The 16,689-nt window shown below is 40.2% G+C and overlaps 1 protein-coding gene across 1 annotated transcript; it reads right to left on the bottom strand.

Moving 5' to 3' along the window:
• Positions 1 to 6,948: 6,948 nt before the first annotated feature.
• On the bottom strand, positions 6,949 to 13,011 carry LOC142969528 (UDP-glucuronosyltransferase-like). The gene is made up of 5 exons (XM_076109480.1): positions 11,868 to 13,011; positions 9,218 to 9,349; positions 9,006 to 9,093; positions 8,658 to 8,877; positions 6,949 to 7,427 (listed from the first exon to the last, which is right to left on the bottom strand). Exons 1-5 carry the CDS (start codon positions 12,726 to 12,728, stop codon positions 7,145 to 7,147), a joined length of 1,584 nt encoding a protein of 527 aa, XP_075965595.1. The 5' UTR covers positions 12,729 to 13,011; the 3' UTR covers positions 6,949 to 7,144.
• Between the last annotated feature and the right edge of the window lie 3,678 nt (positions 13,012 to 16,689).

The raw sequence follows: 16,689 nt of genomic DNA, 5'->3' as shown, positions 1-16,689 counted from the left end.
AGCACCGCTCATTTTGAATAAGTCGAGAAGTCATCGAAGATGAGAGCTCTGCCAACATTCCTGTTTGTTTTCCTCCTGCACCAGGTGAGGTGTGAGATGATTGAATGAGAATAGAATATGTAGAAATATATCTGTGACCACGAAGGTTTTAAAAAGAAACTTAGAGACAGTAAGTGGCTTTAATGTGCTATCTGCTTTTTAAAATTATGTTATTATAGTATTATTATTGTACATAATGCCAATGGCAGTTCCATCAATTCCTGACATCAGATTTTATTTGACAGTCATCGGCAGTAGTAAATGTGTTGGTCGACATGAACACATGAAGTCTTACAGGGGATGAACTTGTTTTGTGTTATTTGGCCATATTTAATAAAATATAAAAATGTCCTCTTTGAATGATTCTATTTAAAAAAACATTTATTAAGTTAAAAGATATCTCGTCACCTTTACAAATATGGTGATATATAATTTTAATTTTGCAGAACACTTATCAATAGCCATAATGTATATTACAAAATGCAATTAATTTCCATAACATCATCTGAATTAACTTATTGTTCATATATGTAATTGTGAATTTTATGAGGAAACACTTAGATATAGAAAAAAATGTTTGTGCATGTCTCTGTACAATAATACCATTTACATTACATTCTGAGTTAATATGAGCATACTGCTCATTATATCATAATGACCAATTCAGTATTAGATTATATGCAGTATTAATTGAGGAGTGGAGTTCATGTAGTTAAAAAAAAACATTCACTGAATATTAAGTAACATTTATTGATGTGCCTGTTTGCAGAGTTTATATACTGTATATATATTTTTTTTTTACCATTCGGGTGAGTTTTTACATGTTATATTATGGCCTTGGTGTCCTGTCTCTGTCACTTATGGCTTGACAAAATAACAAAAAAACAATTGCCTATTCATTTATTCAGCTACATCACATGGATATGTGTGGTTAGCAATCATTTTCATTTATTTTGCTTGCAGGCTTGAACAAGGTTTGACCTCTGTGCTGAACCCTCGGCACCCGTGAGGTGTCTTTGCCGTATTATACAAATGTTAAGAAAAAAGACAACTGAGAACAATAGGTGTAAATTGCACACCCCACAGGTTTTAAAAGCCTGCACTGTTCCTCCTTCATGACTTAAACAATGTGATGAAATCACAAGACCTTGTGAATACATGTGAAATGAATAGTATTTACCAGAGATTGGAATCTTTATGTAGCCTAAGTCTCTTATTATTGCAGGAATAAGCTCTCCAAAGGAAGATCAAAAGCTTTAGGGAAATATAAAGGTCTTTTCCCTCTCTTTTTTTCCCAACGGCTGCTGATGGCAGTTGAATAAAGTGCGGGTTTTATCGTGGTCATCCTTGCTTTACGGACTCTTGCCGTGATCAGACCTGGACAGAAAATGCCATGTGATTGAAGAAGTTCTTCACATCTGTGCTATCCTCAAAGAGGGCTTATTTAAAGATATCCTTTAACTGTGCAGATGCAGCTGCAAAGTGCTGTCTGCTCTGGCTGCTGTTGTAATCAGCCTTGTGCCTACTGGGAGCTCTGTCTCCAGAGAGAGAGACTGGCCGCATCCCTGGAGAGGCTCTCTTCATATGCCTCAGTGGCTTCCCTCCCAGCAGACCCACCACTGTCTGACTGGGGACATACTGGCGCTTATCAATATTCCCCGAACCTTCCAAAGGATAGAACATGTTCAAATACCAGGCTGGTGCTCACTAAAGGCATACAATATGCACCAAACTTCTTGAGCTGCAAACAACTTTTTTTCTTAGTATGTCTGCTTTGTAGGATAGTTTACTCTGAGGACTGTAAGGACCAACCCATGGCACCACAGGATGCATCTCAAACAATTGAGCCACCAGGGCACCCTGTTATACCGAGAGATACATTTTCACTGTTTTAAGTAGAGGTTCAGTGTCTGAAGCAGCCTTTAGTCTCACATACTTGTGGCCGCATCATCCAAAACAAGAAACCCACACGCAAACATTCTTCTTTCTTTTCGTTTGCATCTCTCGTACACACTCGTACATGAAGACACCCAGAACATGAATCAAACGGTGAAAATGTAACCCCGGCTCTAGCATCTGTGCCGTACCCTAGGGACAAATAAGAGGGTCAAAGCCATCCTGGGAGAATCCATTCTGCCCCGTGACATCTGGTGCAGTTATCCTGTGTGCAATGACAGCAGAACAATGTAGATGGAGATAAAAACATACTTGAGAGCCCTGCTCTCTGCCATCTCCCTCTGTCCTGCCCTACAGATTGCATGCAGGGAAAGTGGGGTTTCCAACGCTGCTCGGGATTAAGTGCGAGAAGACGTTGACAAAGTCTATTATGCCTTTATGTCTTATTGCCGGGGTGAGAGCTCTTTGGTAATGTCATGTGCTCCAAGTACCACCGTCATTGTGCGAGGTCTGACGAACAAGTGCACAATTAATGTCAAAATATTTAGTTATACTTAACAATGATACTCACTCGTACAACATTAAACTTTTACAAATAAAAACCATTAAAAGTAATAACCAACATATCTTTGTAAGTAACAAGTATGCAGCGATGGGAATAAAACACTTTAAATGCTAATAATTAGTACCCATGAACTTGTTAATTGATTGTGACATTTCTTTCATATGAAACTCACTGTTTGCAGTGTGCTGCCGTTAAAACAAAGTCCTCCCGAATGAGCATTCCGCCGCATGAATGTTGGCCCTCAAACTGGAGTGATGCCATGTAGGGCCTGGAATGAGGCTTTGCGACCTTCCCACCCACTATGCCACTCGCAGAGGCCCCTTATATAGAGAGAGAGAAGGTAAATTAATACACAGATTACAAAACACAAACAAACAAATCATTGTTTTTATTATTACACAAAGAAAGAAGCTAAATTAAAGACTTTGTTTTAACTTTACAAACAATAAAAAGGCTTCTTAAAGATCATCTATGATCCCTAAAAACGGCTGTTATTATATAGTCACGTCTCCACCGGCAATAAAGAAATTTAGTCTCATCTTACCCGTGAGGGAGAGCAGCTGCAAGACAATGATAACGCAGTACGTGCGCATCATGGTTGTTGTGCAGAAGTAGAAGATGAACAGTGTGGCTGAAGTGCTCCCCTTGCCATTATTTGTAGTCAACGTTCTAACTCCCACTACGGAAACGTTGTGGGCAGGTGTCACTGTTGCACAGAAGAAATGAGATCACACCTTTTTTTCACTTAATAAAACTAGATAAAACTGCCAACTTGTCGCTCATGCATTGTTGCTAATTCATCAACAATTTAAATGTGAAGCGCTGTACTGAATTCAACTCTGTATGTGTCCTTGTGCCTTGACAAAAGAATAATGAATAACAAAAAAAAAGACATGGAAAGTTTTAATAAACAAAGTTATGACCAGGAGTTTAGGTCCTGTGTGCTGGTACCATCTATATTTCCTGCCCCAAAGATCTGAAAGGTCCATATTTACTGTGTGCTATCACAAATGTGCTCCCTTCTTATTTCATCATAGGCTACATTTCCTCTAAAGGAAGAGAGTTAAGGTAGATGCTAAATGGCCGAGTGGAAACTAGGTAGTCACACCTCACACACTGAACTTCACACACACATAATGCTCTATATTTCTATCGCTTATGTATTTTCTCGGCCAAAATTTGAATCGTGTTTTAAAAACAGACATACATGTCAAAATGTGTGAGTAAAGCTCACTGATTTTAAATTCTGTGTTAAGAGAGGCTATAAACAATAATAATAATGTTTTGGAGCACTTTACTGATCCTGATAAGCCAAGCACTTGTCTGCTGGAGGTGTTTTCGCAGGACTACGTTGTCCTCAGATACTTTGTGGATTTCTGAACCTGCATGTGATATCTGGGGGTACATTAGAAGTCCATTTAAGCAGCTAATATTAGTCCTCAATTTCTTTTTGTTTTTACTGCAGAAAATACCAGAGAATGTTGTGGTATACTTGGTCACACTCTTGGTCTGGGGATGTTGATAAATGTCTGATTAACCCTTCACACATGCCTTTTTGATAAGTTATCATGACTTGAGCATTATTAAACACATGAAACCAAAATGTTGGTTGGTATGACTTATTGTCTACTGACCACTAGATGGAGCTGTAGGCGTTTTGTCTGTAGAAAATACACATGAGAGAAAATCAGAGGCCCAGTGCTCATATAGCACACGTACCTTCCTTCTGGCACTGTAACATGTTATTGCTTATGAGGAATGGCATTCCCTTCCTATCACAACCATCACAACTCCCAGTATTCTGTGTAAAGCGATACTACCAGGTACGATGGCAGGTCAGTGAATACACTTTTATTGTGAAGTTGAAGAGATTTGCCATTGTTATTGCTTATCGCTAAGTCTTCTGGAGAACAACTTTTGTCTACCAGCACCTCACCTGACTTTTAAAAAAACGTTTTTTGAATTATAGTCAGCAGCATGTAGAAAACATTTTAGGTCATTCAAAGTTTCCATTGTGGTGCTGCTTCATTGTCTTTTCAGGAACAGTCATTTAATGCGAGTATTTCTAATGTGTTTGCACTCTCAGGGTGGTTTGTTTCACCCTCACCCTTACATGCAGTCAAGCAGAGCAATACACAATACCTTAAAGATGGAGGTGACATTAACAATACATGTGGCATGGCACAGCAGCATGAGACAGATTGCAGCTGAGGACATTGTGCCCTAACCCTACAATGAAGAGATGAGCAACTATTTTTGGATTGTGCACTTTTTTTTAAGGTTATCTAAATTCTGGCCCGAATGGACCAATGCTAACGTGATACTGGAACAGATGGTTGTCTAGTAGTTGAACAGGGTCGATGGCAATCCTCACCTTTTTGTTTACCCCACAGAAGTGCACATACAAGGTACTCTCGCATGTCGTTTGAATAGGTGGAGCTGAAACAGGCTTTGATGTTTCCAGTATTAATCTGATGTCAGACCAGCAATTGAACCATGGAGGACATCAGGTAGTCGTTCTTCATTTCAACAGCTACAAACTCAGCTTTTTATGTCACGTAAATGACACTTAATATGTCAGTATTGTTTATTTTATAGAGGCCAGCGGATTATCCTGCAAAAATATTTTCATTTATTCATGTATTTTATTGTATGTAGAGTAGTTAAAAGTGCAAACAGTAAATACACTTGAAGGATTTTACATGGGATTGCTTGTCATGACAACAAAGCCAGCAATAAAGTCAAAAATCAAGGTAAACCAACTCTTTCTACAGTCAGACTCATCACAAGTCTCAACACTATAGCCTGAAACATTCACCCAAATAGTTTAAGAAGCCTTCATTTAAATCGATAAATTGATAATAAAATGAATAATTACATACAGATAATCTCAGTGTTTGAGCCCATTGGTGAATATCTTCACGATCAGTTGTTGGAAAGTGGCAGAAATATGACCTAATAACATTTATATAGTATGTTCATTATTAATACATTTGATTATTCATTAAATTTAGCTCTCCTGATTAATTGATTTATTTTCAGGCAAGATTCTCTGTTCACGTAGCAGAATATATTTGCATTAACACAAGTAAAATAAGATTAGGCAATACCCCTAAAATGACATTGTTCATTATGCAACATGAACAATGACAAATTAATTGTACTTCATGCACGGACCTTCAGCAACCATTTGGTTTTTTTTAGTGCTTAGCTATTTTTCCAAAAATAATAAAGACTAACATAAGATGTTAAAATGGTGGCAATAGTGAAGTGTCTGGTATGTACTGTGTACCTGTACCGTGTAACAAGTAGAAGTCACAGATTTTATTATATTTTCCAGCAAAAGGAGATTCACCTAAAATGACACCCTCAGGCCAAATTTCACAATTTATGTATGGTATCTTTATCTTACATATTTTGCTCCAATAGAGCCATGAATATCAAAGCTGACTTTAAACAGTTTTGTTTCATGATGTGTGATGACAATCTCCGGGAAACACTTATTTTTGCCTCTGAATGCATTCTGAAAGTAGGTTTAATGGGGAGATTCTTCTTGTTTCGGACAACAAACACCACTCTCTGATGGAGAACAGGCAAATGAAATAAAACTCGACCAGTTAGAATACAAGATGACACATAATTTCTCTCCGGCTCACAGACTGCAGATTCTGCTCACTTTGAAAGTGTCTTTTTGCTTCTCCAGGCAGAAGCTACAATACATCCACAGCTGCGTCAAAAAGGTGGAGAGAGTGTGGAGATAAGACATTTACATTCATGTTAATGAAATAAACAATTTTTATACGGTAAGATAATTGGCTTTTAGATGACGTATGATGACAGAGCTTTGGTTGACAGCAAACTAAAAGCAGCCTGACGGTCTCACATGTAACTGACTAAAGGTCACAAACGTGTCTCTTTGTAAATAACAGTCAGCCATCTGTTTAAGTGCCCTCAGGTGCATTAAAGGCTGTACAGCTCAGACCTTTACAGTGATTGTGTTCCTCATTAGGCATTGCATTTCTCCAGGGGATAATCCACCCAAGATGTTGATATGAAGAATCTGTCAACTGTTCGGTTAAACAAGTGGACAAAGCTAATTTAAATAGAGGAGATAATGAAATTTCCTGTGAATGATGCAACTGGGGCCACAAACAAACAAACAAAATATTACACTAATAGCACACTTGGCCAGCCAGCGTAGTTTTAACAAACCTCTTTATGGGAATAATTGTCAAGCCCCATATTCTGCGCGTTGTTAGCTTGCTAGCAGGCTAATTCAGCAAAGCAATGTACGAATTAAGCTATTAGCTGCTGTTGTTAGCGATATGTCAGTAAATTATTCCACCCACTCAATAACCAAAGTTAACTCCTGCAGCCTGTAAAACCATTTACCCCACAACCACAGTGCTGGACAGTCCAACTGGTGGAGAAACTCCAAAGTAAAGTAGTGACTATTTAACTCAACTTTATTCAAATTGCCCAAAATCACAATAGTCTAAAGTGTATTTTTTCCAAAATAGATTTTTTTTGTGTAGCCTGTTATAAAAAAGTATTACAGATAAAATCATCAAAACAATTACACGGCCCACACACACACACACACACACACACACACACACACACACACACACACTCGCTTACTCGTTACTCTCGCTTTCTCTTTGGCGTCCCCTTTCTGAAACACATGCGGGTGCAGAGCATGCAGCATTTGACTGTCACCCACAGAACAGTGACCAGAATTATGAAAAACAAGCCCAAGACATCCAGGCTGTGGTACTGAATCCAGTTTAAGTCATGTGCAGCTATCCTTAAATGTGCAGCTCCTTTGTGTCTTATGACGAACTCGGTCCAGAAGACAGCCAGGTCCAAAGGCTCAACAGGACGGTCCAGGTGTATCTGAGACAGCGTCTCTATCTTCTCTTTGTAACTGGGGAAAAGTAATATTTTGAGTTAATGGGATGATCTCCAGGTCTGTTCATCAAACGGTCTACCGTATATATCCTCACAGACGAAAGTACAACTATTTCCTAAAACACTACTGAAACTTAAAATAAGATGCAAAACCTTTATGTCAGTCTAAAGATAGGACACCTTCTAACAACAACAGAACAAGCAAATTGGTAACCCTTTTAACTACTAGAAGCATTATGGAGCAACTTTTTTGGGTGGGCTCCCATTTTGATTATCTTGCGCATGTGCACAAAGACACTGTATGCACACATGCCTGCAGGTCACATGGTGCACATTTGTTGTCTTTGTTTTGTTTGTAGCATGAGAGGTGGATGTACAAGCATGGTTTCATGCAAGGCATCAACAAACATAGAAAGCAAACATGGGTGTAAAAATGTAACTTCGTAATAACATTTTTGAAAAATAGGCTTTGCAAATGTGTCATGAGGAAGGAGCACATTTGTTAAATCTACAGAGTACAGACAATGCGTACTACACACATAACTTTTTTTCATTAACAAGAACACTTCACAGGTTAAGAGTGCATATGACAAACAGAGGAGTGAGGGAGAAGCACTCCCTGTACATGCCTACACAGTCCAGATAAGAAGTCTAATTCCAAGTATGTGATAACGCCTGTGTGGGTGGACCGTGGCTGTGCAGGGACTTGACAGACAAAGTATGAAAATAAAACATATTCTTTTACATACTACAGTGTAAAGTATATATTGTCAAATTTGTCTATTTTCGTCTGTTATTAAGTTTTCAAAATTTCATCTGAGTAATTTTTTTTTCTGTGGCATTTTAGACCTCTAGTGGTCGTATGGAGTTGTTATTTCTGTGAGCAGGTCCCTGTTTGGTTTATCTGGTGCACGCACAGAAGGACACACGTGCACATGTGATGTGATACAAAGTCCTGTCAATGGTTTCACACTGTACACTGTAATATGGGTTGTGTTAATGCGCCAAGGTACGCAGAAATGCGCTAGCAACGTCAAAGAAGAAGAAAACGTAATGCTAGTAAACATGGATGAAAAACAATTCTGCATTTAAAATACTTTTGGCTTTTATGAGGAACACATTTCTTAGAGCTCACGGATGTGTTTTGTTGAGTTACACTGAATTATTTTTCTTTCATAGTGAGTTTCATGATTTACATATACAAAATGAGTGACTATTGTCTTTAATTGACGTGTACTTGTCTTACCTTTTATCATGGATGATTCTATTAAGTGCAGCCAATAGGGTTTCAGTGGTCATATCATACATTGTGAGTTTCTCTGCAACACCTCGGGTCACCATACGATTTACGTTTTCCTCCTGGTCCCCGAACAGTGGAAACATCACCATGGGTACAGCATTGCAGATACTCTCATAGATACCATGGCTACCTCCGTGAGTGATGAAGGCTTTGGCTTTGGGATGGGCTGAGGAGCACAGAAACAATTTTAGGTCCAGTCCAAAATGCAGGTAATGTTTAACGTACATTGATTAGTTTACATACACGATGGCATGTTTTAATACATAACACTGTCTGTGTTAAAAGTAAACACACCTAGGAGATCATTCTGAGGTAACCACTTCATAAGTCTCACGTTCTTGGGTACATCTTCTGATAAGACTCCGGTGTATCTCCAAACAACCTGAAACAGAAATAATACATGTTTTGATGGTGCCAACCACTGCAGCACTTTTCATTCATAGACTAATGCAGGTCATTGGATTGAATCTCAGTAAAGTGATTTCATCTGTAATGGTTGTTGTTACCCTTTGAGGAATTTGCCGAAAGGCATCAATGAACTTTTTAGCCTTCGGCTCGGGCATCTTGGACACCATAGAGCCCAGGGTAAAGATGATGAAGCCGTCGTCTCCTGAGCCATTCACAAACTCCTCCAAGTCCTGCAGGGGGGGTTAGAAAAGACACAAAAAATATATTTTTAAACGTGTTAAGTGAGATCTAGTGACCAAAAGCTGCTGTGATGTATTACTTTAAAGTATATTGAAAGGAATTAACTCATTCAACATTGTATGCAGCACCAATTAAATAATATTAGAAGCACAATCTTGACTGTGCTTATTTCAACTGTTGGGATCTGGCCCTAGTCTAGAAGCACCCATGCTCCGTCCTGTCATACAACGTCTGATGGAAACTCCAAGATGAATGACTACACCTCCCAGCACAGCCAAAACTTGATCCTGGCCCCCCATTGGCCAAGAAATGGGCCCCCACTGTTCGAGACCTGGTTTATAAGCGAGCAGGAAACGCCATTCGCTCTCTTCCGTCCAGACACCGCTGGTGTAAGGAGATCCACAAGGCTCTCTTCACCCCGGACACGCGCTGGTGTCAGGAGGTCCACAAGGCCTCTTCACTCCGGACTCGTCCAGGGGACAAGAAGATCCACGAGGAACCGCGGCCTCATCAAATCCTATCAGGTCACATGCAACATTCGCTGGTCGAACAGACTGTGTTTTATTTTGAGTTTTGGATCCTGTAGTGCGAGAACGGATAACTTCTATGCCCCGTTCTCCCACCCTTTTTGTGTACACACCGCCGGCAGAAGGTAACAATCTTTCCTCGCCGAAGATTTCCGGGAAGGACGACCCAAACCTCGTCCCTCAGCCGAAGTTAAAAAGCCCCTCTCTGCAGCGAGGAGGCCGAGTCTGCGCCAGCCAGCCCCGAGGCCGCGCCACCGAGAGCCAGCGGCTACTCGAGGACCGAGTGATCCCCACCACGGGAAACGTACCCCACCGAACGAAGCTTCTACAAGTAAGAGTTACTGGTATCTGGGCCTAGCTTAGCTTAGCTTAGCATTAGCTTAATTTAGACTATTCGTTTATGTCGTTGTTATTCCTGTATCTTGTTGTGTTAAGTTACTGTCGTGTTCTAACGTGTTATTACGCCAGCATCGCAGACCACGGAGTCCCGTTATATTGTGTATTTTCTGATGTAACCGTTCGCATTTGATCCGTCGCTGTTAGTGGATGTGGAGCTTGTGATTCTATCACTTTAAAAACTAAAACTACGGTGGCCGACTCTCGTCTGGCCGACCGAGTTTCGGGGTGATAGGGAGACAAACTCGCGTTTCACCGCAGTGACAAAGATCTGTTTGTTTTGGGGATTCTTTTATTTTGTTTTTGGTTTTATTCTCTCCTCTTTAAATCGGCTCTGCGAGTGAGATCTAGAACCGCAACTATCACCGCAAAAGCGTGCTGTTCCTCACTGCCTCACTACTGCGCAGAGCACCGCGCTCAGAGCTCGATTTTCTCTCTCTCTCTCTCTCTCTACTAACCCGCACACACACGTAGTTAGAGCTACTGATTTTGGGTGAACCTCTCAGACTCGTGATTACTTAATCTCTGACCCCTACCCACATGGTACACCGTCCCACGTGGTTCTAGCAGCCACCTCTCCGCCATTTTGGTCGCCGGTCTCTAGACTCACCATCTTGGCCTGTAGGCTCACACGCCCTATTGAGATTAACCACTGTCACTGTTGAGTAGGCTCCCCCCTCCCCCTTTCTTTACACACACACACACACACACACACACACACACCCACACACTCACACATGTACATATATCTATATACATATCCTTACCCCACTTTATTCATTTGACTTTAGGTATTAGACATATAATTGTATGATAGTGTTTGTTTATTTTGATATTACTTGATTTGATCATTTATTATTTTATTTAATAAACTCTGTTATATTTTAAAGAGCAGTCGTCTGTGATTACTTGTGCATATGTGTGTAATAATAACTGGATGTAGTGGCCTGTGCTCGAACTTAAACCTTCACTTTCACTCTGAATGTGTAATAGTACTCAGACTATTGACATTATGAGTGAACGCTAATTATGAGACTTAGTTTTATTGTTTGGTTATTGGTCCCTGTTCGCAGGGTGGTGCCCCGTTATTATTAATAATCATGAATGATTGTTACTGACGTTAATAATTCTATTGATGTCAAGAATTTAGTTTCTTAGATGCTGATAACCCAAACACGCTCCTCTACGTTCCCAACACAACCGACCCTTTGTTTTTGCTTGAGTATTTGATTCCTGTTAACATAACAGGGCCCCTCACTTCTTTTCTGAGCCATAATCTATAAATCAGCTTTCCCTTGCTCACATTCCACACACTGAATCTTCCATAAGAGCAGACAAACCCGTTCTTTCATAATGTAGTGAGCCAATTGTTGGGCAATTATAATAAACAGCCCAAATCTTTACTATATTTTCAGCACCTGGTAGTACGAACTTATGTTTTTTGTTTTTTTTCTGGTTTTCACTGTCATTTTCATTACATAACCGTCTAAGGGTTTTGCTTTTGCCCGACCCAACACAGAGCACGTATACAATTTGCCTTAAGTGAATCCAGATGTGATCTGTCATACATTATTTGAATACTCACCGCTGGCAGAGGAGCTTTCTGTCCACAATTGATCCCTCCAATAAGCACCATGTTTGGCAGGAGAGGTTTGGGCCATTCGAAAGTAAAGTCATATCTAAGAAGCCAGATCGCGCCATTTCTAATAATGTCCTTGTAGGTCAGGTTGTCTCCTAGGTACCTGCTGACCAGTTCATCAAAGTTGTAATACATCATTTTGCACAAGTAGGACTCCAAAATGGACATCATCATGTTTTTGACTCTCTGTGGGTAGGTCATGATGTCTGTATTACCAGTGAAGGGCACAGGAACGTAGGAAAGAGGAGAGGGGCACTTGTTAGCCTTTGTATCCAGCCCACATGGAAGTCCATTTAGGAAATAAACCGCTGGAATGGAAAAGATGTGAGCCAGGATGGAGCCGCAGGGAAGGAAGGGGTCTGTAAGCATAAGATCGAAGCCCCCTCCCTTCAGTTGACTCATTAGAGGCTGGTTGTTCAGCAAACTCTCGCAGCCTTTCACCTGAATCGATGTAAAGTTAACCAAACGCTCTACGTAGATAAACAAATCTGTGAAGTCTGGTGGCTTGAGGAAAAGTCCCTCCTGCAGCTGGTCGAACATTGCAGCCAGTTCAGCTTTGGTGAAGGACACTTGGTAGATCTCAGTCTTGTAGCTCTCTGAGCCGTGGATCAACAGGCTGGTTTCAGGCACCAGCACAACAACCTCATGGCCCCTTTGGCTAAGCTCCTTCACCAGTATCTTCATGCTAAGCCAGTGACTCCCATCCACAGGCATAACCAGCACCTTCCCCCCTTGAACGGGACCCAGACTGAGGCAGCACAGCCAGGCCACCAGCCCCAGTGCAGGAAACCACTCCCCGCTGCTCATTGCCTCCTTTCTGTTGTGCAAGCCTGCTCGTTGTAAGAGCTAGTGGCAGCTGTTGTTAAGAGGTATAGCTTTATGTGTGTGTGTCTGTGTGTGTTCAAGTTCAACAGGAAGTTGCGTTTACAGGCGGACTTTTATATAACCACAGGAAGACAGAGGAAGTGGAATTTGCCGGCTCAGAGTTTGACTCCAGATAATCATTCTCTTTTGGGACTTTGCTTATTTTCTTTTCACCTCCTGTTCTTCCTGTCATGTCTTTGTGTGTTCATCATTCAACATATTTACAAGTGACATAGTGCAACTTTTAACTTTTATATTGTAAGTTGTGATTGAGTTTTGCTGTTATAGCATGTGAAGTAGTGCAGTCTAAGCATTCTAGAAACAATTTATCCCAAAAATGAAATATGTTCACAGAAATAAGTTGAGCGTCTTTTGGGATATCAGTAGTAAAATTGATTACCTTCATCATATTTACCTTAACTGCAATTTCTCTTTTTATTCTTATGTCATTTCACCAGCAGTGGACTTTAACAACTTGCAAGTCATGGTGGCTGTGCAAGTTTGCAGGTCTTACTGCCTGTTGAGAGGTGCAAAGTCCTCTGTTTACTTTGGCTGCTCCTTCTGTCCTTTCCCTGGAAAATATAGATGTGCGTGCCATGAACTCTTTTCAACTCTTTTTTTCACACACTCCCTTCACACGCACATGTATATCTTCAAGTTAAAAGACAGATGGCGTGCGAAGCCAGTTGTAATAGGAAACCAAAACCCTCCTCTTTGGAGGGGGGGGGGGGGGGGGTGATGACACATAAGCGACAATGTAATTCTTGGGTGAAAGCCAGTTCTGATTTTCATTGTTTTGACCCTCATACTTAACAATGTAGCTTTTTGAAAACGCTCTCCAGGATGGTTAAATCTGGAAAAGCTAGTCTAACACTTGATGCACCTTTTGGAAAATAATGATATAAGCTACATGGACGGTGGCAGTAGAGAAATAGACAGAGTAGCCAGCCTGTGTCTGTCCCGCTTCTGACAATTTTGATGTTTGCCAACAGACGTAGGGTATAAGAAATGTAACCTTCTTATTGTTTAGCTGTTAAGATTTAACTTGTTTGGTGTAGATTTAATTGAAAGTTTGAGTTTGCTTTAACTGAAAGAAATTGTAAGACAAGTGTCTAAAAGTCCTCCCCAACAAACCTTTTTGAAGACAGAATCGGTGGGGTTGTGTCCAACAATTTCCGTGACTCTCCGAAACCAACAATCCAACAAGCAAGTCCACTTCAAGCAGCGTCTTGGAATGCGGAGGTGAAAAATAGGCAAGGTGGTAACTTCTCTCTTAAGCTTTAAGCTTAAGCTTAAGTGAAACATGAATGTTTTAGAGTCTAATACAAAATATGCATTTAATGCACAGTCTATGACTATTTCACCCGCCTTCAAGTCTGGCTGTTCAGAGAAAGTATATCACTACAACACTTTTGCCTGATGTGCTTGGACTGTACAAACTGGTAGAAAAGGGTTCCAGAGGCTTGTAAAACTTACATGAACTTGCACGCTCATTAATCACAAGCCTCACCCTGGCTGCTGTTGGACCCAGTGCTCAGTTTTTTATTAAAAATCAAGACCACAACGGAGATGGACGTTCTGAATGCAGGGAAAATTAAGCTCTTCCATAATCAAAATTGTGTGAGTGAAGTGAATGAGTCTGTGGTAGCTGTAGTTTCACACTAAACACGCAGAATACTTGACCTTCATTCTCTTCCGTCTCTCAGGTATTGGTACCTCCTTTCTTCTATACAGACATGGAATCTGTGACATTTCGGTTTTCATCTCTGGTTTAATTAAAGATCAACATGAGAGCTGATAGGAGACATGGCCTTGATTATATTCAGAACCTGTGAATCCCCTGCAGCTGGCTCCATAGTCATACCATGAGAAACATGAATTTAAGTTTACAATTTTGGCCGAGTGACTGTCATCTGATAATTATAAGTTGCAAATCATCACATTCTGATGCTCCCAACGTGTCACCGACTGACTTTGACTCCTTGGCGTAACTTTTTAACGCACTGGGACGGTCACAGTAAACACGTGGTTAACGTTGTCAATTTCAAGAAAAACACTTGCTTAGGTTTAAGCGCCACAACCAATTAGTAAGGTTTAGAAACAAAAATCATGGTTGGGCTTAAGATAAGTACGTTAACTAAGTAAAATACATAAACAACATAACACAAGTACTGAAAACACATTCCAAACATCACTAACATTGCTTCAAAATAACTCGACAACACACTGAGACGTGAACACTGGTCTCAAACTTTGGTCACCTGGTTGAAAGTCGGCACGCCATTGTAGTTACTTGGGAGGCCGGTGCACGTGTCTTGCATACACGCATACCCACGAGAAATATGTTGGTTTTACAAGTGGAATGTATGCCTCATTTTGTCTGGGATGCAAAACGTTCATCAGATACAGTTACGGCAAAATGTTTTGTCGAGAGTATTTTCACAAATGGCACATTTGTGAAAATACCAATATAGCTAGACTCCAGTTTTTTGAGTCACCCCCCCCCCCCCCCCCCCCCCCCCCACGAGTAACAGTTGTGACATAAAAAAAGGGCTGCATTTGGGTTGATATGTAGTTTGCTATACAACATGAAAGATGCTAGTGTCATGTTGCAATGCTGACAACCACAGACAGGAACTTTATAACACATGTTGTCATACAGCAAAATGCAATTTGACCTCATCATTTTGACCAAGAAAATACGTTATTTATTCGTTAGCAGCCAAGCTGCTGCCTGTCAATTATATCTGGCAGCACAACTAAATAAAAAACATAATTAATTTCAGATCAATACAAACTGCTTTTTGGGATTTTGTCTTTTTTACTTGCACAATTTGTATGGGTTGCGTTCATATGTTGAGCATTTTATGTATTTTCATTTACAGTACAATTTTAATTAATAGGTTCAAACAACAGAAACATCTGACTTCCAAAGTGCTTTGAAGACATACAAAAAGAAAAGAAAGAGCCTTTCATGCAGAAACTCTCGCGCTGATTTAGTTTTGAAGCTACTGCAAACTATTAAGTGATTGTACTATTCAACCAGATGGTGGTGCCAAAGCATCAAAGTGCCTCTAACTGGATGTTTTCTGTTGGTTTACCGTTTCAATCATCATCAATCCAGGGGAAATCTTCCTGTGTCGTTTAATTCCACGAAACATTGAATCACCAAACTCTGCACCAGCTATAGCTAGCTACTAACTAGCCAGCTCTACTGTATGTTCTCATCACTTAAAGCTTAGTTGACCAGTCCTAACTCTGACACATTTGTGTAAAGGTTTCAACAACCAAAACAACCAAACTGTAGACAACCAAACTTCAACTTTCATCTTTACCTATGTCCCCAGAGGACAATTGGTTTCAAGCATATCCAGTCACTGCATCATATCAATCTTTACTGCGGTGTGATCAAGTCTGGTATCAGTGGTCAAAGTTCAGGACAGTTGAGATTATTCCATTATATCATTTATGAGACTGTGTGCACCTAACTCACCAAGTGATTTCCAAATATCATATTCATGCCAATTGAGTAGATTGTAGTAGTGTTTGTAGTTTGCAGATGGTGCGGTATTTACTTTGTATAGAAGAAAACAAACAAATAAGCACTGTGCACTCCCTCGCTTTCTTTCTCCTCCTGCTTTTACTCAAACTAGTCAGATTAAATGTGGGCAAGCCTCTAATGAGATTCTGTTGTCTTAGATCAGCACAAGAGTCATTCTTCTAAAATGATCTGCTTCGGTTGCCCTGCATGTATTTCTACCATCAATAAATGGCAAATTAAAGTACGCGTGAGTGGATCATTTAAAAATACATAGAACAATCCAGTATCCAGGCTTTAAAATGACAAAATGCATGTTTTTGTCTCATTACAAAGAATATTTCATCTCAAACTCCTTTATGGTGT

Source organism: Anarhichas minor, unplaced genomic scaffold (genome assembly GCF_050575085.1).
Source record: "Anarhichas minor isolate MPS153535 unplaced genomic scaffold, ASM5057508v1 ptg000004l, whole genome shotgun sequence".
Classification (NCBI taxonomy): domain Eukaryota; kingdom Metazoa; phylum Chordata; class Actinopteri; order Perciformes; family Anarhichadidae; genus Anarhichas; species Anarhichas minor.
Note: the sequence above shows the minus strand (reverse complement) of the source record. Positions and strands in the feature narration are given on the sequence as shown.

Excerpts from the sequence above, each read along its gene's own strand:
- LOC142969528 (XM_076109480.1), bottom strand. The coding sequence starts at position 12,728 with ATGAGCAGCGGGGAGTGGTTTCCTGCACTGGGGCTGGTGGCCTGGCTG. Across the intron at positions 9,094-9,217 it reads TTCGGCAAATTCCTCAAAGG|GTTGTTTGGAGATACACCGG; the intron begins GTAACAACAACC and ends TTTCTGTTTCAG. Across the intron at positions 7,428-8,657 it reads AGAATCATCCATGATAAAAG|TTACAAAGAGAAGATAGAGA; the intron begins GTAAGACAAGTA and ends ACTTTTCCCCAG.